Source organism: Ptychodera flava, chromosome 4 (assembly GCF_041260155.1).
Source record: "Ptychodera flava strain L36383 chromosome 4, AS_Pfla_20210202, whole genome shotgun sequence".
Classification (NCBI taxonomy): domain Eukaryota; kingdom Metazoa; phylum Hemichordata; class Enteropneusta; family Ptychoderidae; genus Ptychodera; species Ptychodera flava.
The window spans coordinates 2,413,851-2,439,146 of record NC_091931.1 but is presented as its reverse complement, the minus strand read 5'-3'; the positions used below and the strand labels follow the sequence as shown (position 1 = coordinate 2,439,146).

General features: G+C 37.4%; 1 protein-coding gene across 1 annotated transcript in view; it reads right to left on the bottom strand.

The window, feature by feature from the left end:
• LOC139130682 (uncharacterized) overlaps positions 1-25,296 on the bottom strand; it is a 41,962-nt gene that overhangs the window by 4,797 nt on the left and 11,869 nt on the right. The window contains exons 5-6 of the mRNA XM_070696434.1: positions 16,575-16,709; positions 11,895-12,206 (exon numbers count right to left, since the gene is read on the bottom strand). Of these exons, the coding sequence (XP_070552535.1) occupies positions 11,895-12,206; positions 16,575-16,709 (447 nt within the window). The remainder of the gene's footprint in view (positions 1-11,894; positions 12,207-16,574; positions 16,710-25,296) is intronic.

The following is a 25,296-nucleotide window of genomic DNA, read 5'->3' as shown; positions in this document are numbered from 1 at the left end:
GAAGAAAAAATTAGGGAGTAACAGGTAATGATCACAATCATTTGACATGATTATTTTTATCCACAGCCCATTTGTCATATGTGTACTCCTGTGTGTTGGATAAAACCACTATATTTTAAAATAGCTAGTTGAGGCTAGACATTGTAATAATAAAAACAGGAGTTGAATCATGATCAATGCTGTTTGATGAGCAGTTAATTTGGTGTAGTGAAACCTTTTCTTTCAAGTTGTTTCAACTTGAAAGAAAGGGTTTCACTACACCAAATTAAGTGTCAATGGTTGTCTTTACTAAATTGAATACTGTAGAGGGATTAATTCAAACATTTTGATTCTTCAGTCATGTTAAATCTGAGAGAATAAATGAATGCTTACACAGATATGAGAATATATTATTACAGATCATGATACTGGTAGTTATTTATTATGTGATGTAAATTATTCGTAGCCCCACCTCACACCTTCTTTACAAGCAGGTATGTAAGGGTGCCGGAAATCGACAAGTGCGGGGCCAAAGTGAGGGCTAGCACAATCAAAGTGCAAGCGAATGTGAGGGCTTGAAGTGAGGGGCGCCTTGAACCGATCAAATTCGGGCTCAGGCATACGAAAAATGAGAGTCAAAGTCGTTTTCAACGTTGAATGAAAACTTACTATCTCCAGAACACAGAAGCGGCGCGGCATAGCTCTGTGAACAGTTGAACGGCTGAGCGCGGAACGAGTACATGCACAATGACCTGCGTAAGTTACAGATCACGACCCATTACATCACTTCCGTCTTTTTCAGTAACCTTTTCGTGTTTTTTAGTCATTGCATTGAATATCACAGATATCCTTTTTATTATTAATACATGCAACTCAAGTGAGCGATACTTCTTCTGGTACCATTGTACAACTATAGCGCGACTGATAAATGTGACTTCAGTAAAACCAGTTCACGACCTGGGCACATGAACTCTGATACTGTTTATCCGACATTGCGTCGTAAGCAGAGTTTTTGCCGGAGAATTTTCGAAGAAAGAGGAAACTTTTTTGACGAAATTTTAGAGTGGCTTGTTCACCAGATAAAGTAAGATCATGGGAAAATGCATTTTTGGAGACTTGTCTGGTTCTCTATGATTGATTTTTTGAGGATAAAAAAAGATTCAATAGCTCAACTAAAACTGAGAAATCAGACAACAGCAAATGACAAGTTCTTTTTTACGTTTGTACTTACAGTATACTTTTTATTTTCTCTGTACTCAAAGTTTGATAATCATTTCAAAAGATCAATTGCGTCAGAATATCTATATATATATTTAGTTAACAATGATGTATATTCTACCTCAATAAAGTATGCCATTTTGGTCAACGAGCCCTTGAATATTGTTCACTGAATCAATCTCATGGTCAATTATATTGTCACAGAAATCATAGCTATAATCTCTGCGTAGTCAGCGATTGACCAGTCATTAGATAGAAATTTGACTGTCTCCTTTGTTTCATACTAAACTCTGCGACCTTGCATCACATTCATACGTTGTTTGTCTGTAGCGGAAATGATTGTGCCGTCTCTGGCTCTGAAACTTTTAAGCCAACGAATGGATGATTAGAACAAGCAATCTATCGGCGAGCAACACATCGCGACCGAATCACTCGCTGTAAAACGAATATGCATACACCGTCCCTCCCATGGGTAGAGGGACAGTGTATGCATGCATTGTGTATCAACCTTGAAATAAACATTGACTCTGTGACATGTCACAGGCATGTAGGATGCCAAAGACATTTTGTGCATTTACGTTTACAACAACCTAGACTAAGTCGATCGTAAGAAAGGTGGTGTTGAAACATATTTCAACTGAACTTAGTGGCTGCTTTTTCCCAGTAAAATACGTAACTTTCACAAACTCTCTCTCTCTCTCTCTCTCTCTCTCTCTCTCTCTCTCATGTGTCAATATTGGGTGTGTTGTGTTAGATGGAAATGATCATTGCAGTTTAATCTTGAAATTGGCCAAACATCGTAACTAGACACATGTCATGGTCTGGAGCAAGTTACCAGCTTGTATAAAAGTCGGAAGGTTTTGCTTTTGAATTGGCGCACGCGTAAAATACTGAACGTGTAACTAAAACTCACCGTTGAAATTTTTCTGACTTTCAAAAATTAAGCCGGTTGTACTGTCAACAATAAATAAGACAGAGCAATACTGCCGACCTCAAACACTCCACGTATTATTTCAACCTTAATACCAATGCAGTAATGGCGAGAGTATGAGTCTAAAAATATTACATCATGGTATTTGGCTTGAATATGACATCAACATGAACACTTTAAATTCAGACACCTGAACCCTGACGTTACCCCTACCCTGACGCAAAACCTGTTTGGCCAGAAGTGTGAGGTGGTGAAATCTCCTACATACATCGGATATTTACCTGCGATTTGACAGCTAGAATCTATTATCGTCCAGTATCGAAGCTAGAGTCGGTCCTTGGAAGTCGGGTTTGGCCAGAAGTGTGAGGTGGTGAAATCTCCGATATATATCGGATATTTACCTGCGATTTGACAAAATCTAGTATCCTCTAGTATCGAAGCTAGAGTCAGTCCTTGGAGTCGGGTTTGGCAAGAAGTGTGAGGTGGTGAAATCTCTGATACATTCGGATATTTACTTGCGATTTGACAGAATCCAGTATCGTCTAGTATCGAAGCTAGAGTCAGTCCTTGGATGTCGGGTTTGGCCAGAACTGTAAGGCACAGGGCAAGTCATTCTAGTATCGTTTAGTATCGATATTTGTGGCGAAGGGAAATTCGTCTTGGTGTGACTGATGGACAGACAAGCAGACACGATGTGTTCTGTTATTCTGCTACAACACACACATTTTATTCTGTGGTTCTACTTCTATATATACACCAAAGCATAGACCCTCGAGAATAACGGGACAGGCAACTGCTGTTGGGTTTTTTTTGTGCGATCTATCTTGGAATATATTAAGTTTATTTGCCAAGCGGTCCCCGACAACAATACTTCGTACTTAACACTGAATCTCATTCACGATCAAATTCACGTTCTGAACATTTACACTTTGCTCTTGCATGGCATGTTCCGAGTAATGACACAGAGAATTTTAAGGTTTTTTTGATACCAGTCATGGTGAATGTTCTGGTAACGATGAAGATCACAGTTATTCTCGAGGGTCTATGACCAAAGTTAAATGTCAAAGTCGACATAAAATAAAAAACAACAGGAAGGTCAGATTGCATGTTATGGCTTCATTTAACTAACAAATAAACTAATAGATAAACTGACGCTGAGAAATCGTCATTAGTATGTGTACAGAAGCCTGGATAATAAACAGAAAATATACTATCTGTTTTGCATTATTTCTGTCGGATTTCCATTCCCGACAATATTAGAGTCCCCAAATCGCCGAAAAATATAGGGTAAATATCGGAGATTTCACAGATCCGGCGTGCCGAGGCACAGGGCAAGTCATTCAAGTATCGTCTAATATCGATATTAGAATCCCCAAATCACCGATAAATATCGGGTAAATATCGTCGATTTAACAGACCAGGTGTGCCATGGCACCAAGCAATTTATTCTGGTATCGTGTAGTATATATTACAGTCCCCAAAAACGCCATGAATATTGGTGGTTCCACAGACGCGGCTTCCCATGGGACAACCGCAGTTCATTCTAGTATCGTCTAGTCACAGTCGCTTGGTGGGCTATTCAGCTCTGGGACTATTCGCCCCATAGACTAGTGAATGTACAGAAGCGAGAGGTGTTTATCGCTTCTGTACACTCGTCTATGGGGCGAATAGTCCCAGAGCTGAATAGCCCACCAAGAGACTGTGGTCTAGTATCGATTCTATAGTCCCGAAATCGTCGATATGTCAAACTTCGATACTAGATTGTAAATATCCGTTATTTAAAAATTGTGCAAAGTCGCGCCTTCATGTGAGTCGAGAGACACTTGAAATTTGAACGACGTGATCAGACGGGCTTGTCTCAAGTTTAAAAGCTTTACAAGAAAGTGTTTTTCAGTCCTGACAGTGTATAACCTAATCATGGCGATGACTGATGTTTTAATATTTCTGCCTGTCGCACATATAGCGTTTGATTTCACTTTGACAAGCACTTTGAATGTGCGATCCCTGCTCGATCAGTCAGTCGCCGATTTTTAAAATCAGCCAGACATTATATTCTTAAAGAAACTCAGCGATGTAAAGATTAAAAAATGCCTCATTCATAGTTTTACGCTGTTTGACAATTTTTTTCCGTCAGGGACGTCATGTACTTTAATAGCCGTTCGCTCATATCGTGAAGCTTTGATCGATGCTGTAGCTCCATGCATGGCATTGCTCATACACAGGGCTGCGATCGTATCGCGCTTTTAGAAGTGACTTTGATCACGTCTTCATTCGATCAAGGTGAATTTAGTACTGATTTTTGAAAGTCTCAACCCTCAAATACATGTACGCTCTCACTTCGATTGTGAGAGCCCCCACTTCAAGCCCTCACATTTGCTCACACTTCGATTATGAGAGCCCTCACTTCAAGCCCTCACATTCGCTCGCACTTTGATTGTGCTGGCCCTCACTTTGGCCCCGCACTTGTCGATTTCCGGCACCCTTACATACCTCTTACAAGAGGTAAAACAAAAGTTGGCATTCCTAATTTGTCTCCTGTTGCCTGGAGCAACCATCAACATAATGCATTGTCATTCTCCAACTAAAGATTGACCCACCATCTGTTTTTGGCGCAGTCTATTCATACATTAAAACTATAAACATAGGACCAATGTCTCTGAAGCTACTATAGACATGGATACCAAATTAAGTATTTCCTGACTGTATGGAATTATCTCACTAGAGTCATCCTAGGGACCTGTATACCAAATATTAAAGCTGTCTGACCAGCGGTTTGGAAAAACAAGTGACCTAACAGTTGACAGAGCTCTGTTGTGTTATATAGAGAATAACGTTTTGTGACACATGTGTTGATGATAAAGGTGTATATCTTTGATAGCTCATTTCTGGATGGCCTGACTAAAATTAGCAAAATTGGCTGCACAATACAAAATTGAAGATTTCATCACAATTTCAATATATTACATTAAGACAAACCCTAGGAAGCTGTATACCGAATATCAAAGCTATCAGACAAGATGTTTTTGAGAAACAAAGATTTTGACCAAAAATGGCAAAAATTGATCAAGAAATACAAAAATTGAAGATTTCATCAAATTTCAATATATCATATTCAGTTTATCTGTAGGAACCTGTATACCAAATGTGAAAGCCATCAGATGAGTACTTTTTGAGAAATAATTTTTTTGACTATGAATGACAAAAATTGCCCCAAAAATACAAAATTGTAGATTTCATCATACTTTGAATATATCATATTTTGATCATTCCTATGAACCTGTGTACTAAATATCAAAGCTATCAGGCAAGCGGTTTTAATGAAATAAATTTTTTTACTAAAAATACTGATTTGCATATTTGATCACAATTTGAAGAAATCTACGTTGGGTTATCCCTAGGGACCTGCATACCAAATATCAAAGCTTTCTGACCAGCAATTATGAAGGAGAAGATATTTTACCAAAAACGCCCTTTTTTGTGCTAATTTGCATATTTTCAAAAATATCAAAAAATAAAAAAAGTCAGCCTCTTATAATCATATTTTGCATCCACACAACATCTATCAAATCTGTAAGTACTATGGTTCTCAAGATATTTGAGTAGACGGACATCCTCACAAACGGACATACATACATATACATACGATACATACATACATTGTTGGGTTATCCCTAGGGACCTGTATAACAAATAACAAAGCTGTCTGACCAGAGGTAATGAAGAAGAAGACTTTTTACCAAAAACGCCTTTTTTGCACTAATTTGCATATTTTCAACAATATCAAAAACTTAAACATAGGGCCAAAGTCCCTGAAGCTACTATAGATATGGATACAAAATTAAGTATTTCCTGACTGTATGAAATATTAAAACTGTCTGACCAGCGGTTTTGAAAAAACAAGCGACTCAACAGTTGACAGAGCTCTGCTGTGTTATGTAGAGAACAACCTTTTGTGACACATGTATTGATGAAGAAGGTGGATATCTTTGATAGCTCATTTCAGGATGGCCTGACCAAAAATGGAAAAAAAAATTCCGTAAAAATACAGATTTGCATATTTCATCACAATTTTAACAAATCTAAGTTGGGTTATCCCTAGGGACCTGTATAACAAATAACAAGTCATCGTTGATGACACAGTCCCCGCTTGTCCATTTTGTTATAATCTTTGGTGTCTAGGTAGCTGTGGAATGTCATTGATCCAACGGGTGCATCAGGCCTGTGACTTGCATAATAAAGTAATCTGAGGAACGTTCAATAAAAGACTCATCTCTGCCGGTGTTGACCACTAAAGGAACTTTTGATTACATCACACATAACGATGCCCTCACTGCCTCTAGTGTCATGACAGCACATACTATACACATGGTTTGGTGGAATTTTCGAAATGGTATGGGATCGGGTATGTTGTTGTAATCAGCCATTTTGGATCATATAATGAAACAAATTAATGTGCACAAGAATGCAGCCATATCACGTTTAAACAAAATCAGTCCATTGAAGGACAGTGACCTATGTTTATAAAATTGAAATCAAATGGCTGTCTATTGACCATATGGATCGTAGCACAAAATTAGTAGACATGCATAAGTATGCCATAGTACTTTATCTTTGTACCAAGTGTCAACAACATTGGATAAGGAATATTTGCATATGATTAAGCCTCAAAGACATGAAAAAATCCAAAAATGACAATCTGGCAGCCATATTGGAACATGTCACGAAGTAAATTGACATGTATACATGTATGTGTGCCATAGTGCTTGATCTTTGTGCCAAGTTTGGACAAAATGGGTTTAATGACCTTTGAATTATGCTTCAAAGACATGCAAAATTCCAACAAAATGGCAGTTCTGCAGCCATATTGGATCCTATCGCAAGGTTAATTGATACATGCATATGTATGCCAGTGCTTTGCCTTTGTGCCTTAGTTTGAACAAAATCAGTTCAAGGATGTTTGAGTTATGGTTCAGAGACATGAGAAAATCGCAGAAAAATGGACGCCGTCGGCCATATTGGATCATATCATGAAATAAAGTGGCGTTCATATGAAGGGCATAATGTTTTGCTTTTGTGCCAAATTTGAACAGAATCGGTTCAAGGATGTCTGAGTTATGGTCCAAAGACGTGAAAAATCGCAACAAAATGGCTGCCTCACGCCCATATTGGATCGTATCGCAAAATAATTTTACATGCACATGAAGGCAATAGTGTTATGCCTTTGTGCCAAGTTTTAACAGAATCTGTTCAAGGATGTCTGAGTTATGAGCCAACAAGTCATCGTTGATGACACAGTCCCCACTTGTTAATGGGTGCTTTGATTACAGGTCCTCAGAGAGGATAGAGTCCTCTTCATTAGGTCTGTGATAAAAATACTTTTGAATAAATTCGCTTGATACATGTCTGAGTTGTAGTTCAGGAGATGAAAAAATCGTAATAAAATGGCCACATGGTGGCCATATTGGATCGAATCACAAAACAAATCAATGTGCATATGTATGACATAGGTCAATGTCCTTGTACCAAGTTTGAATAAAATTGGTTGAGATATGCCTCGAGTTATGGCTCTGTACATGAAAAAATCGTAACAAAATGGCCGCATGGCGGCCATATTGGATCGTATCACGTGTAAAGCGTTGTATTCATTGCTTCGCTTCGATATAGTTTGTGTGAGATGTATGATAGCGTGTGTGCTAGCGTGAGTGCTTCACGAACTCTACGGCGAGTGGAGAGGGCGCAGTCAAAAATTGTAACATCCTAATAGCTCGGTTATTGAACCAATCTTTTTAGGATTGGGGATTTAGTCGAGCGGTTTGTCTGTTGTCCTCTGCGCTAGGTGATTGGGTGCCGTGGGTTGTGGGTTCGAGTCCCGTTGATACCATCGTATTTCACAAAACAGATTGATGTGTATAGCTATAACATTGGTCAATGTCCTTGTACCAACTTTGAATAAAATCTGTAGAAACATGCCTGAGTTATGACTCTGTACATGAAAAAATCGTAATAAAATGGCCGCCTGCTGGCGGCCATATTGGATCGTATCACAAAACAAATCAATGTGCATATGTATGACATAGGTCAATGTCCTTGTACCAATTTTGAATGAAATTGGTTGAGATATGCCTGAGTTATGGCTCTGTACATGAAACAATCATAACAAAATGGCCGCCTGGCGGCCATATTGGATCGTATCATAAAACAAATTGATGTGCATAGCTATGACATTGGTCAATGTCCTTGTACCAACTTTGAATAAAATCTGTAGAAACATGCCTGAGTTATGGCTCTGTACATGAAAAAATCGTAACAAAATGGCCGCCTGGCGGCCATATTGGATCGTATCACAAAACAAATTGATGTGCATAGCTATGACATTGGTCAATATCCTTGTACCAACTTTGAATAAAATCTGTAGAAACATGCCTGAGTTATGGCTCTGTACATGAAAAAATCGTAATTAAATGGCCGCCTGGCAGCCATATTGGATCGTATCACAAAACAAATCAATGTGCATATGTATGACATAGGTCAATGTCCTTGTACCAATTTTGAATGAAATTGGTTGAGATATGCCTGAGTTATGGCTCTGTACATGAAAAAATCGTAATAAAATGGCCGCACGGCGGCCATATTGGATCGTATCACAAAAAGAATCGACATGCATATCTATGACACTGGTCAATGTCCTTGTACTAACTTTGAATAAAATCAGTTGAAACATGCCTGAATTATGGCTCTGTACATGAAAAAATCGTAATAAAATGGCCGCCTGGCAGCCATATTGGATCGTATCACAAAACAAATCGACGTGCATCTGTATGACATATGAAGTAATCCTTGTACCAAGTTTGAATGAAATCGCTTCAGGCATCTCTGAGATATCTGCGTGAACGGACGGACGGACGGACGCACGCACGCACGCACGCACACACGGACGGACATGACCAAACCTATAAGTCCCCCCGGACGGTGTCCGTGGGGACTAAAAACATGAAAGATCCCAACAAAATGGCCGCCTCACGCCCATATTGGATCGTATCGCAATATAATTTGACAAGCATATGTAGGCCATAGTGTTATGCCTTTGTGCAAAGTTTGAACAGAATCGGTTCAAGGATATTTGAGTTATGGTTCAAAGACATGAAAAAATCGCAAACAAAATGGCCGCCTCGCGGCCATGTTGGATCGTATCGCAAAATAATTTGACATGCATATGTAGGCCATAGTGTTATGCCTTTGTGCCAAGGTTGAACAGAATATGTTCAAGGATGTCTGAGTTATGGTCCAAAGACATAAAAAATCGCAACAAAATGGCCGCCTCGCGCCCATATTGGATCGTATCGTGATATAATTTAACATGGATATAAAAGCCATAGTGTTATGCCTTTGTGCCAAGTTTGAACAGAATCTGTTCAAGGATGTTTGAGTTATGGTCCAAAGACATGAAAAATCGCAACAAAATGGCCGCCTCGCGGCCATATTGGATCGTATCACAAAATAAATCGACGTGCATCTGTAGGTGATAGTGCTATGCCTTTGTGCCGAGTTTGAACGAAATTGGTTCAGCAGTGTCTGAGAAACTGTTGATGACGGACGGCCGGACGGACGGACGGACGCACAGACGGGACCCAATCTATAAGTCCCCGCCGGACTTCATCCGCGGGGACTAACAAAGCTGTCTGACCAGTGGTTATGAAGAAGATTTTTTACCAAAAACGCCTTTTTTGGTGCTAATTTGCATATTTTCAACAATATCAAAAATTAATAAAAAGAGTTTCTCAAAATCATATATTTTATCCACAAAACCAATATCAAATAAGTAAGTACTGCAGTTCTCAAGATATTTGAGTGGACGGACACCTCACAAATGGACATACATACATACATACATACATACATACATACTGACAGTGCACGCCGACAGATACCCATCCCAATAGCTTCTATAGACTATATTAGTCTATAGTAGCTAATAAACAAGAGTTAATTACATTCTAATTAAAGTAAACAAGACTTGCTTAAATCAAGATTTTCGTCATAAAAAAAACAGCATATCTGTCAGGTTATAGAGAATCTTAAGCTGGTTATCTTTTTATCAGTATTTTCATCCAAGCACATTTTAACTTTCAAATTAACATTGTAAGTAAGTTCTGTTGAATAAGTTGAGACTGTACGTACTCAGAGAAAGCACACTGAAGAGACATATGTTTGAAACTTAAGAAGTTCAAGGTCATCAAAAGCATCATGTAACACTTTCATTGCACTGTTTACACAGATTGCATAATTGCTATAAATAGCATATGAGGAATCTTACAGCCCAGATTTACCATAAAAACCCTATCACTTTGACCACTCGTTTAATTGACCACTCTATTTTTTTTCCTCAAAAAGTAATTTTATTTTATCCTTACCAAGTCAACCATAAATGGAAATTAGAGCTTTCTCTATCTCTATTTATTTGACCACCCTATATTGACAAACTATTTTGAACAATTTCTTTTAGATAACATACAGGGCACAATAAATGACGGTTCAGAATATGTCAAAGTTGGGATTCAGGAAAGTTGCCTTTACATGTTTTAATCCTCCAAGATGGTAAGCATTTCACTATGAATTGTCAAAAAAAAGTTGCACTTTCTGATAATTCTACACTAAAATTATTTTAGCTTTGATGATTTTCTAATTCATTCAATCATTTAAAATCATATTAATTATTTCTTTCTGGGTGAATTGATAGGGTTTATACTGTACAAGAATTACATACAATGTAAGTCAAATTTTGATCAAAAATGACAAAAAAAATTCCTTAAAAATACAGATTTGCATATTTCATCACGATTTGAACAAATCTAAGTTGGGTTGTCCCTAGGGACCTGTATACCAAATAACAAAGCTGTCTGACCAGCGGTTATGAAGAAGAAGATTTTTTACCAAAAACGCCTTTTTTGGCATTAATTTGCCTATTTTCAACAATATCAAAAAATTAAAAAAAACATTTTTTAAAATCATATTTTTCATCTACACAACAAATATCAAATCAGTAAGTACTGCGGTTCTCAAGATATTTGAGTGGACGGACGCCTCACAAACGGACATACATACATACATACATACAGACTGACGACGGACGCCGGACGGATACCCATCCCAATAGCTTCTATAGACTATAGTCTATAGTAGCTAAAAAACTAGTTTCTCAAAATCATATTTTTCATCTACACAACAAATATCAAATAAGTAAGTACTGCGGTTCTCAAGATATTTGAGTGGACAGACGCCTCACAAACGGACATACATATATACATACATACATACATACATACATACATACATACAGACTGACGCATGATGCCCGACAGATACCCATCCGAATAGTTCTATAGACTATAGTCTATAATAGTTAAAGAGAATACATTTAAAACAAAAGGATATGCAAATTATGGATTGTTATGTAAATTAGCCACCCTCTGTTTTGCCAGGCGATGGAAAACACTGTAGATACATATGGTTCACAGACACTACACAAACAGACTTAATTCATATTGGTTACACACTCTAACTGATACAAAGAGACTCAAAATGCTAAATGAGAAAAGTTCTTTAAAAAGTTCTATAATTCAACAGGATCTCAATATGTGAATTAAGTTGTCATTAAACTGTTATTGAGTGTTGTTTCAAATAATTATAATGCTGAGATGGTTAAATCTGATTATTGTTTATCCTTGTGCAAAGTTTATTGAATGCTTTGACATAGATATGTACTCACATCAGCAGATTTGACGAATACACAGCCAGCATCTTTCATCTTCTTTTTCCGTGTTTTGATTCCATCACAATCAATTCCACGCACAGCATCTTCTATGACAACAGTGCGGTATCCATGCTCCACTCCGTCCAGGGATGTGAAAGCCACACAGATATCCACTGCTAACCCACACACATATATGTCTGTAACTCTTCTTGCTTTAAGTTCCTCCACCAGGGAGGTTTGTGACTGCTTCATGTTGTCCCAAAATGCTGAATAGCTGTCAATATCAGGATTGGTCCCTTTATTGATTACTACAGCATCATCCACAATCTATGAACGAAAAAACGACCAATCAAAGACCAGCATGACATATTCATGAAAGAAGGAATAAATAAATAAAGCAATTATGAACACTAATGAAAAAAGTTTTGGATACCCATTTGATTCAAAGTGCAGAAATGACAAAGTTGAAGGTTTTTTCATGTTACAAATACTTTTAAACTTCTGTTTTGTATGACTCTGTGTGATTCATGCACCACACTCATTGTCTGTTCTCCAGTTTTTTTAAAGTTATTTGATTGGCAGAAAGTGTTGGTCAACCATTTGTAGCCATTTATCACCACTTCATTTGTATTTGTAGATGATGATAGTGAGACAGTTTTTTCAAAATTTACAAGATGCTAGATGATGCTGGTGTCTTATGACAAGAGCACAAAAACAATTTTCCAATTTACAAAGAGGAAATCTTTTTCAAAATTTTGATTGATGATTGACTATATGCTAAAGTGCTGTAATCTGGCAATATGGAGTTTGTGAAATATTCTATTCCAATGACCCATTTCTCCCCAAAATACGGTATGATACGTAAAGTCTTAAATTGCCTTAATATTATACATTTCCTTCCTTTTACAGTGAATGACGCAACCAACATTTTTAAACTCTGCAACTGGAGACATGCATTTTTATATTAATTTATTGATTGGGATGTCATTGATTGATTGATTGCAATTTTGATTATTTGCTCTTCCCATATATCTTTGTCAAGTTATACTCTACAACATTCTTACATTTTTTATTTCAAGCCCTGAACAATCAGAGCTGTAATATACAGCATTGTTACATTAGGTGAGTCCGGCTAAGATTCTTAATCTCTTCGCTTTTACAACTCACGTTATTATTACATTAAGTATTTCATTTTTGTTTTCCATGTAGAGATTGACAGATTGATTGATTGACAGATTGACTGATTCTACAAGTCAGAAAGAAAACACATTTCTGAGACCTAGTTTTACAAATCAAGATAATACCACAGTTGTTGGTGGAGAGATAGGTATTTCATCACCTCTGCATGTTGGACCAAACACAAACCCTGTATAGCTAGGCTAACTACTACTGTAGCTCATTCTGTCGTCCTAAAATCGTTGATACATATCGGATACATATTGGAGATTAGGATCACCTATACATGACTTCTTGATGAGATCAATCTAGCTTTGATACCATACGCTAGGGAGTCTGATGGGATGTCATTGATTGATACGCACGACTCACATAGTATTGATACACATCCAAATAGCATAAATGACCCACTATGTTAAATTTCTTGTTATCAGGAAACGTCCAAATTTGGAAATAATTTATTTCCTGAGGTAATAATGCCTGCCTACATTGTATTATGTTGACTCAACACACTTTACTTGGACCCTCACAGATACAGAACTGTTGCTATGACCATGTCTTGATATTTTCTGCTTAGTCACACCTTCAGTAGGTTTTTTTGACAATTACTCTTCACTAGTTTTATGTTCCTACTTTTTGCTAACAGTGACAAGGCAAAATTGGAGGTCAGTGTGAAGCAATGGCTCTGTATCTTAAACAGTGGCTTAGATTGCTTCCTATAATTGTTTCAAACAATTACAGCATTGGACCTAGTTGTGCTGATTTATAAGAAGGGTGAATCTATCATTCACAAAATGATTGATAACCTTGACCAAAGAACAGTGGGAAAAATGTTTATAATTGATCAGCAGGAAACAAATTTTGGGTGAAAGGTTTCTACTTCAGACTTCTGCCTTTACCAATGACCTCACTTTATGAAGGCTGGAGCAGTGTTTTTGCATAAAATGATCACTGGAAAACCTATGGTTCATCATGCAACCTTTCTCAAGCCATATTACAAGCTGCTATTGGTGATACAGTAACCATTCATAATTGTATCCAATCTCCACACAGAGATTGAAGCGCAGTGGGGCAGCAGTGCGGCGTGGATAATTTGAACCAAGCTAGAGGGTCTCCGAGTCGTTGACCGCGCGCCCTTGCCAATCTCTGCTGCAGGCGAATTTAAATATTCCAAACTCGGACTTCTTTAAGTCCTGCGTGCGCCCAACTGGCTAAATAAACGTGGCGGAAATATTAAACGGATAGGAGCAATCCAGCTAGAGATCGCATTTTCCGCACACTGGCAAAAATAATAAATTATACACTAATAAAAATAATAAATAATCTGCTAAAACTTTGGCAATCGCGTCTGCAAAGCTGAAAGCCGTTGGGGAATACATTTTGAATCATCAATTTACATCCCTGTAACCTAGAGCAAGGTCTATGTTTTGCAAGTGTTCACGGAATCGAGGATCGATATTGAAACTAGTGTACTATTCATTTATCTAATTTTTTTTGGTTCAAAGTATTATATATAAAAAAGACAGAAAATGTATATCATGGAAAACGCGCAATACCCAAAAAGTTGGTGAAAACCGTCGCCTGTGGCAGAGATTAGTGTGGCTACAGCTGAGACTCCCTAGCTAGCTTATAATTTTCCACGCCGCTACAATCTCTGTCCGGAGATTGAATTGTATCCTGTCGGTATATAATTTAATTTCTAGACGTGTTTTGAATGATGCGACCCTTTTTTTCTTTCACTTGTCATTAAGTTATATCATGAATTGACTGACTGGTTATAAGGTCAACACAGCAGCTCATTAGGCAGTGTTCAGAGACAAATTGAAGTAAGTGGTCAAGTAAGCAAAGGTTTGGAGTAAAATATGCTATATAAGTAAAGGGAGAGGAGACTGTTAATAGAAAATATGTTTCTTTTAAATATTGGAAATAAGTATAAATGATCAAAAAGATAGCTGAATTTTGTATTTTTTCCAGTTGTAGGTTGCTACATCTGTAAAGGTCTCTAATATCACACTTGGATTTTGATAAAATCAACATAGTTGGAATTCTCTTGACTTAAATCATGACATACATGTAGTACTACATGTATTTCCTAGAAGTCTGGTACTCATAAATTTTCCATCAGTTTGATTACACCGATTAAATATTCAGCAGTAACTGACACATTTCAATACAGTTAAACATTCTGGATTATATACCAGTATATTGATGGTGCAAATACTGCAATCCTATTGGTCGAGATATGAAAATAGCGCTGCTATATTCGCAATATAGCTCGGTTGGAACAGGCACAAGCTCTCAGCTAGAGAAAAGTTCCCTTTTGACATATAAAGCCAGAATTTCAATTTATTATAATGATATAATACCAATAAACCACCCCAACAATGGCTATACAACTTGATTTTGAGGGTGAAGTAGAATTTGAGCACTTCACCTGTTATACCGTACATGCACTCAACATGCACACATGTCCTGAACTGGTCAAAATCTAATGGTATGCAATCGCTGGGTGTGCTTTACTGCTTTATTATCATAGTGCTGTAGATGTATTTGTGATTTCTATGGTGAGCCTGATTCATTTATTTTAAGTGATGAACATCATATTGAGATGGATGAGATATAATTCAAAGGAAACCTTGGTAATGTACAGCAAGCATCAAAACCTCCACTCTACTAATGATGTTGATCAATGTTGTCAAGACAACTCACTGTTTGTTTATCACTTCTCAGTCAGGAACGTGTCCAATTCTACACGATGATCTAGCTTAACACACTAACATGTCCAATTCTATACGATGATCTAGCTTACACTAACTTGTCCAATTCTAGACGACAATCTAGCTTAATACACTAACTTATCGTTCACCCAGTTAAAGTGATGAAATTCGTTTCTTCGCCTCGATAAGTTTGAATGTGCGATGTGTGATAGTGAGCATGCGTGAGTGAGTGCTTCACGAACTCTACAGCGTGTGGAGCGGTCTCAGTCAGAAAAATGTAACAACTTAGCCGGCTATTGAACCACTCTTTTTTGGGAGTGCAGATTTAGCCGAGCAGTTCTCTCTGTGGCCTCTCCACTTGGCGACTGATGCCGTATGTTGTGGGTTCGAACCCAATTGAAAACTAGCCGTATTGTCCAATTCTACACGATGATCTAGCTTACACTAATACAGCTTGTATTTCAAAGATTCCCTACCATTAAAATTACATATATTAAATGACATTATTACACTGGAGAAGAAATAGGTCTTGGATTTTAATGTTTGCTTTTTCACAATGACGCCTTCAAATTTCTACACCTTTTATGATGATTGAGTTACACACAATAATAGTATGAAATTTTCCTGTCACTTTAATATGTTTCCGTTTGCTAAAACTGACAGTCACAACCACAAGATTATCCTCAAAAACAGCATGATACTTGGTAGTTTGGTTTATCATGTCAGTATATTTCTGAAGTATCACACAATATTTTACTATTATACTGCACAAAGAGAACAAATAATGTAATACTTGCTGTACCTTTAGGTTTTGATGTAGCTCAGCTCCCCATGTACCTTGCACACAGTGTGTTGGCCACAATGTTTGTTCACATACTAAATCATTAGGTCCGGCAAATTTCACTGTATCAAACATCTTGGCATCTTCTCCCTGTATCTGCCAACAAAGACGTGTGAAATCTTAGGTGAAAATATCTAGTGCAAAACTATTATGAAATTGAAGATTATGTATCACCGTTTCCATTAAAAGCAGCCAAATCTGACAGCCATAACCCAATTTTTGCCACCTGGGATTTAGGAGAAAGCCAGGAAATTGATAATTAACTAGGCAAATTATCACATGATGTCAGATAGTTAATGCAACAGCTGATATTTGAGATGAAAAAAATCAGTAATGTTTACACAATTGTCAACAGCATCATTCCACGTAGAACGCACTCAATGATATCTGTTGGTTTATTTTCTCTGATGTGACATGTATTTGATGTGCACAATAGATTAAGACTTAAAAGACAGCTAGTGGTCAGTGATCACTTTAAATTTTAGGATGCACCAAGTACAGTTGTCCTATGTCAGTAAATGTCATTTTTTTTTGTATTCTGCTCGATTTTGAGAATGAGTTTAGGATAATTTTTTTTCAGTTTGAATAACTACATCATGTAAAATATTGAACCAATGTGTGGGGCCAGTGTATGATAATATATGCAGCGGGAAACAGTGGTTGGCCAAATAGAAAACCTGTCAGTACTGAATTTTCTTGTATTACACTTTAGAAGAACAGTAATTTTAATATCAATACTCTCCACTGTTATTTTTTCTGTTAGTAATCATAATTCATTCACCAAAAACTGCAGTTTGTTTGAAAATATCAGTGTAAGTACTTTTGTTTTGCATTTAAAAAACATACCATCAAGTTGTCTCTCTCAGACTGCTCAAAAGTGCATAAAAAAATTGTTTCAGTTTTAAAAACTGGTGTACAAGAGGGGAATATCCCTTTGGTACTCTCCCTAGAAAGTGGTGCTGTTTTTGTTTCTGAAAAGAGAACACAGGTATTAAAGCAATTGTCCAAATTCTCAGATGTCACCTTAGAGCATCACAATTTATTAAAATTATATAAACTTGCCTTACAAGAAGGAGCGATACCCTCTTGTAATCTCCCTAAGAAAGTACTTATATTTGTAACTGAAAACAGAATATTCAAGCACTTATCTCTCTCAGATTGCACCTACCTATTAATTTTTTTGATTTTTTCTTAATTGCCATACAAGAGGACAGATAGTCCATCTAGCACTATTCCCAGTAAGCACTCTCTTTTATGACTTTGTCTTTTGAAATAGGTGGTATTTTCAGCAATGTTGTCTTTCTAAAAGTGTACCTAAGGGAATTAAAATCTGTTGTTTTCTTCAATTGTCATAAGGATTACAACACCTTCCCATACACCCCCATGCCATTGCCCCCCATTTTTCTTGTCTGTCATGCACATTTCTCCGCCTGAAAAAATTCCACTGAAAAATCTAATGTATATTCACAAGCGAGTCAATAAAATTTGTATTTTTAGCTTGGAACTACCTAAAATAATACAATCCATTATAAACGAAGTGAAGTGATATTTTATTCAGTACTACAGACTATTGGCCTTCATGCACAGTGGACAAACGACAAAGTCCTTTGAACACCTAATACACCACTCTATGTATTGCAAAGTGATTGCAATAGGGCATACCTGGGGTACGTCAGACAGTTTGATAAATATCAGAGGGGGACTTTTGAACCTCTCAGCAGCAGTAAGAAGTTTTGTCTTACAATTTACCATTTTTAACTCACGTGTTCACAAACGTGGGCTAATGTCGCTAATGTGTCTGTGTGTGTGTGTGTGTGTGTCTGTCTGTCTGTCCGTCTGTCTGTGCGCTTGATATCTCAAAAACGGCTAATAAGATCAGAATCAAATCTGGTACATAGATTCAGTTTGCAAATGGCAAGAACTGATTAGTTTTTGGTGGGTGTGGCTTGCTTACTTTTTGCTCATTTGCATAATTAATTATTTTAGAAAAAAAACGGCTATATATCGAGAACGACTGCACACAATTTGATGAGATTTGGTATAAATGTTGATCTTACCAAGATATATCAGCAGTGGGAACCATTAAGGGGTGACATGAAAGATAGTTGTTAATTTGCATATTTAATGAACTTTCCTGATTAGGGATATATATCTGATTTGACTCAATCAAATTGACCAAACTTGGTATGTATGTTGAAGATACTATGATTTAACATTATTGAAAGTCGTTAAGCATTTTAACTTTAGCCAATTCCTAATTTGCATATTTAATGAACTTTGCTAATCAGGGATATATATCTGAATTGACTAGACCAAAGTTGATGAAACTTGATACATATATTGAAGCTACTATGATACAACATTCTTGAAAGTCATTAAAGGCGGAGCCTCCCTTTAAAAGGGCGCGAAGCTATGGCAGCGTTCAGTATGTAAACGGACACATGCTCCAGAAAATGCCACTTTTAGTTCTTTCCGGCTGCAAAAACGCAGACAGACTGCAAAGAGATCAGCGCAAAGCTGCTGCTAATCGAACTCTGTGGCTATATTCGAATTCTAACGCGACTGGAAGACAATTTTTTAGAAAATTTGAGCGTTGGTGGTGGGGAATCAATGACCATTGGCGATATGAACGGACTGTCAATCAAACTCTTGTACAAACTCTGTTTGCAGGATTAGCGAAAGGTGACAAAAGGTTGAGATCAGTTTATAGAAATCAAACATCGTACTGGCCAGGTGTTTGACTGGGAGGAGAACTCCACTAATGCGAAAAGCTGGGATTGAAAATTGCGGCTTTAAGCATTTTGACTTCAGCCAATTCCTAATTTGCATATTTAATGAACTTCCTAATTAGGGATATATATCTGAATTAACTTGATTGCAGTTGTTGAAACTTGCTATGTACATCAAAGATACTGTGATATAACATTATTGAAAGTCAAAAGACATTTTTACGTCAGCCAATTCCTTTTTTGCATATTAAATGAATTTTCCTAGTTAGGGATATTAATTAGGGATTAATTAGGGATATATATGACTCAATCAAAATTGATGAAATGTGGTATGGACATTGATAACACTATTATATTATTGAAGTCATCAACCATTTTCTCTTCAGCCAATTCCTAATTTGCATATTTAATGAACTTTGCTAATTAGTGATAATTACAAGTTCACTTGACCAAAGTTGATGAAACTTGTCTTGCATATTTACCCTTCCTACATGTATATCAAGGATACTATGATACAACATTATTGAAAGTCATTTAGCATTTTTACTTCAGCAAATCCCTGATTTGCATATTTAATGAACTTTCCTAATTAGAGATATATATCTTTGCATTGACAGGACCATAGTTGATGAAACTTGTCACATATATTGGTATCTATATTGAAGATTCTATGATGCAACATTATTGAAAATCATTAAGCATTTTTACTTCAGCCAATTCCTTATTTGCATATTTAATGAACTTTCTTAATTAGGGATATTTATCTGAATTGACTAGATCAAGAATACACTCTTAAATTACAAAAGAAAGTTACCCGCTGGAGGAGGAAAAATTGGATCTCGAATGTAACTGCTCGGAAATTACTACCCCAAGAATCCAAACCCGGCCATTTTTACAGCTTTGCTAAAATACATAAAAAGGACAACCCTCTCCGACCAATAGTTCTTACATTTATTTGTATTTTAATACTTAATTTATCCCTTTGTATATGGGCCGGTGGCCTTGGAATGCAAATAAAACCTAACTAACCAATGCCAATCCCTCACCACCCGTCTTTCTATGTACGTTGACTATTACCTTCAACCCATTGTTCCTGGTCACCCTTGATGTTCAATCCCTCTATACTAACATTCTGCATGACTTTGGTATCAACTCTGTTAGAGAATTTCTTACAATGCACGTCGATAACACAGATCTACTAATTGAAATGCTCCAATTCATCCGTGAACACAACTTCTTCACTTTCCAGGGTAGTTTTCTACCTTCAAAAACATGGGACGGCTATGGGTTCTAAAGTAGCCCTAACCTCGCAACGGGCAAAATTGAAATACTATCCAGTATTACAGCGGAGGCGACTGGAAACTGGACACCCAATTTGCAAATTACCCAGCTGTATTGCTGGCCATATAGTGAATTCACTTGGTAATTAGCAAGCGACTTTGGTAACTTGTCAGCGATATCGTTTTTCATTTCAGTCAGGTGCAGACACTTTGTGCAAGCAGGAGGTATGTTGCCATAAGGCTTATCTGGGTTTGTATAATTCAGTGTAGGGGTGGCTGCTTGTTGCCTCATGGGATTCAAAATGAATAAAGATAATAATAATATCTGGAATAATATCATACAGTGGAGCCAAAGTAAACCACTCAATAAAGATATTTCATCAAGCTACATTTGGTCTCATTCACTGCTCTCTGAATTTCAACAAAATCTCCATCATGTTCATGAATTGTAAGTGTTGTGTTATGAATGAGTGGTTTCTTCCAAATAGAACAGCCAATGATTGGATATGACTTTTTGGCGGCAAAACTTCAGAGGCCGATATGATCAGTCAAAACAATGTGTCCCGGCAGACAGTGCAGTGTGTCTGGGGAAATTGAAAACAACTGCACTGCAGACAGTCTGTCTGGGGAAATTAAAAACAGCTGCACTGATCTTCATATAACTAACAAGACACTGTGATAAGGTCAAAATATGTACAAGAAATTATGTTTGGTCTGCAGAGGATAAATTACAGTGACACCATTTTTTTCCTTTGATCATGGTATAGGTAGGACAAACAAATTGTCTGAATAAGACTAGTGGCTGGACCAGTGCGTGGTAATGTTATCTCAATCTTCACCACAGAGTGCCAATCATCAACTCTCATATATAACCCTTGGAAGAGCTGGTTTTTCATTTGTACAAACAGAATTTCTGACTGCATCAAGTTGGCTTAATCAACAGTAAAGTGGCCTCCAAAGTTGCAGTGTCTCTATAGTTCAAAGTTACATGTATTAGCCGAAATGATAACTTCTCCTGAACCTCACTTTAAACTCGTTTGGGTTGTTTGGGTGTAAACTGAAACCACAAATGAGGCCAGACAAAGAGTCTCCACATGACTACACCCCACTCAGAAGGGAACCAGCTGCACCATTTGGACGAAACCACTCATTTACAACACCTGAAATCGACACAAACAAAATAATTTTATTGAAATTCAGAGAGCAGTAAATGAGACCACAAGTGTAGATTGAAAAATTATCTTTATTTCAGTAGTGTAGTATATTATATCCCCATTATATCAACACAAATATCATAATTATCTTTATTCATTATGAATCCCATGAAGCAACAAGCAGCCACCCCTATACTGAATTATACAAACCCAGATAAACTTTGTGGCAACTACGCCCTGCTTGCACAAAGTGTCTGCACCTGACTGAAATGAAAAACGATATCGCTGGCAAGTTACTGTGGTTTTACGACTTATCCGGACACCAAACTTGCTAATTACCCGGCAACTTCGCTGATGATATTGAGACTTTGATCGGTAATTACCAAAACACTTTGGTAATTCACCTCAAACTTGATACTTGATCTGGCTGCATGAGTGCTCCATGGGGTACACAATGTGTATACAAAGTCACTGATAAGTATCATACTAGTGCCATAAACTAATTTGTGACCAGGGGTTGGCATTCCACTGAACAGCATTCCTCAGTAAAACCAACATATGTACATGTGTGCTGTTCATTCGTGTTACATGTAAAACTCAACTACGGAGAGGTAAGGAGAGTATAATGGGTCGTTTGAGTTTTCTCAGTGCAGAAAAACTATTACTAACGTTAAAACAAGCTGACATTGGAATTCCTGTTACAGCATTGTGAGGAAAATCCTACATTATCCAGTTTATTTAATCCTATGACCCTCCGTCTCCGTCACATAAATAGAATAGTCCCACTCCACGCATCCGCCATTGGTTTTCCTCCTCTAAAACCTGCAGTTTCATTCATTTGAAGCAATTATCCTTTCATCTGTAAAGAGTTTTTACTGGTGACTATTACAATTTTCACTGCCAGTTGTTGTTTTCATAAGATGCAGACCATTTGATACTGAGTACACTGAGTTGCTTTTACGTGCAGGCAATGCAGATGCCACTTCACAGTTCAGACTGTGCTGTTGATCGGCAAAGTACAAGACGTCTTTGTTTCACTTTTTTTATGTCAAGATATGATTCATATAGAAATTTTACCAAATGTCACTGATGGGATTGTGTTTTCAATTTCATTTGATGCAGGGATATGAAATACTGTGTCAGTTTAGCTCGGAATCGTTGCTGAGTTTGCTGCCTTTTGGCAATGGTTGTCTATCAGCATAAATGTGATCGAGGAATGCCCGTTCATGAAGATAGAGAGATTGAAAATCTTTTCTGTATTCTAGGTTCCTTTTCAATTTCTTCAGGTGTAAGTCGATTTAGGAAAGAGATTGAAAGTTTGAGTGGTGTTCAATAATTGTGCCTAAATCAGCACGAATTGAAAACACGAAAAGTATATAAGTAGGACTGTTCAATCAGACATGATGTCACGGCATGATGTCCATTGAAGTTACAGAAATCTTTTTGGTGCAGTGGGCAGGTTAACTGCAATGCAATTTGTATTTGTCCTGTGCCATTTTCATCTCTTTGTTCAGCAATGTTTTGTATGGGTACACTGTTGAAAAGTTTGAGTGCAAACTCATGTCTCAAATTGGTTTATGCTATCACTGTATTGCACTGAGATGTCGGCGTCTGTGTTTACACTTTGCCACCCATGGAGTTACTGCAGGCAGATCAAGTATCAAGTTTGAGGTGAATTACCGAAGTGCTTTGGTAATTACTGATCAAAGTCTCAATATCATCAGCGAAGTTGCTGGGTAATTAGCAAGTTTGGTGTCCGGATAAGTCGTAAAATCACTGTAACAAAGTCCCTCACTAAGTACCAAGTGAATTCGCTATATGGTCAGCAATACAGCTGGGTAATTTGCAAATTGGGTGTCCCATTTCCAGTCGCCTCCGCTGTAATAACACACCCCTCCAGCCCACACAATGATGTAGATTTATTGACGACGTCCACTTTACCTGGATCCATGGCCTCTCTGCTCTCTTGAAATGTCCACCAGCACTACAATGAAGTACACTCAACCATCAAATTCAATATGGAACAATATAGCTCAAAACACATTGCTTTCTTAGATACTGATATGTCAATACAAAACAACTCTATTCAAACTTCGATCTACAGTAAACCCATAGATGAACATCCCTATCTCTGGCCTATATCCTGCCATCCTAAACACACTTTCAATTCAAATTTGGAGCCAAACTCTCCATTATCGACGTATCTGTTCAGACACTTCAACTTATGACAAAGAAACCAAAGAAATAACACATCATTTTTCAAAACGAGGATACAAATCCCAAACAGTCAAAACTTGCATTGAAAATGCCAGAAACATAGAAAGAAACGACTTACTTGCCACCAAACCCACTGATAAGCCCCAACACAAGAGAATCCCCTTTAATTGTCACCACCTTCAACCCCACTCTTCCTAAGATTTCCAACATTATCTGCAGACACTGGGGTATCATTTCCCAGGACAGAGAAATAAACAAAGCCATTCCAGAAATACCGATCACAGCATTCAGACAACCTCCAAATCTAAGAAAAATTCTCGTATTAAAGAGCAGACCTCAAAAACCTACCACGTACATCAACCCACAACAGGTGAAACTAAACGCTGCGGTAACTGCAATCAATGCCAATTCATTACAGAAACCAACACAATCACCAGCTCCACAACAGGTAAAACCAACAACATCATCGGTAAAATCTCATGCAACACCCGTAACCTCATTTACATTATCACCTGCCAAAAATGTTCAAAACAATACATTGGGCAGACGAAAAGGGAACTCAAAAGACGAATTTACGAACATATATACACAATCCGCAGTCGTAAACCCACCCCAGTCTCAGGACATTTCAATCAACTCAACCACAATCCATCTCACTTCCAAGCTACTGGTTTATATAAAGTACACACTATGAATACCCGTAAAAGAAGACTATGTGAACAAAAATACATTATAGAAATTGACACACTCACACCCAAGGGCATTGACCGAAGAGAAGGGTAAAGCTACTTTCCCGCATTTTCAACTCTTCCCTTTTTTCCAACCACCCAGGGGACCCCTTAGTTTAGACTATATTTTTCTATCTAAGGAGTCCCTCCGCCATGAACTTGCTCATTCTGACCCTCCACTTCAGCTGGTACAGTTCTACTCGCCGCACCCAGGTCCGTTTCATTCCATTGTACCTTTGTTTCAACAACCTTTTTTGTTTCAAACGGCTTACTGATCTTTAATTTTTAGTCATAGCGCTTTTAAATGTTTTTAAATAATTATATATTTGTATACTTCATGGCCTTTTAGAATTAATCTGTGGTGAATGTTGTTCGTTATGTTGATCATAATACTTTCAATGAATTTGCAAACATGTGACAAAGGTTCAAATTTACACATAACTGCAATATATAATGAAACACGTGAGCATTTGTACAATGTTGGTGCTCTGAGTCAAAAACTAACTCAATCCCAGACAAACATTGAACAGAGAAACAACATTTTGGGTAGCATTTTGCATTCTAGCCACGTCATG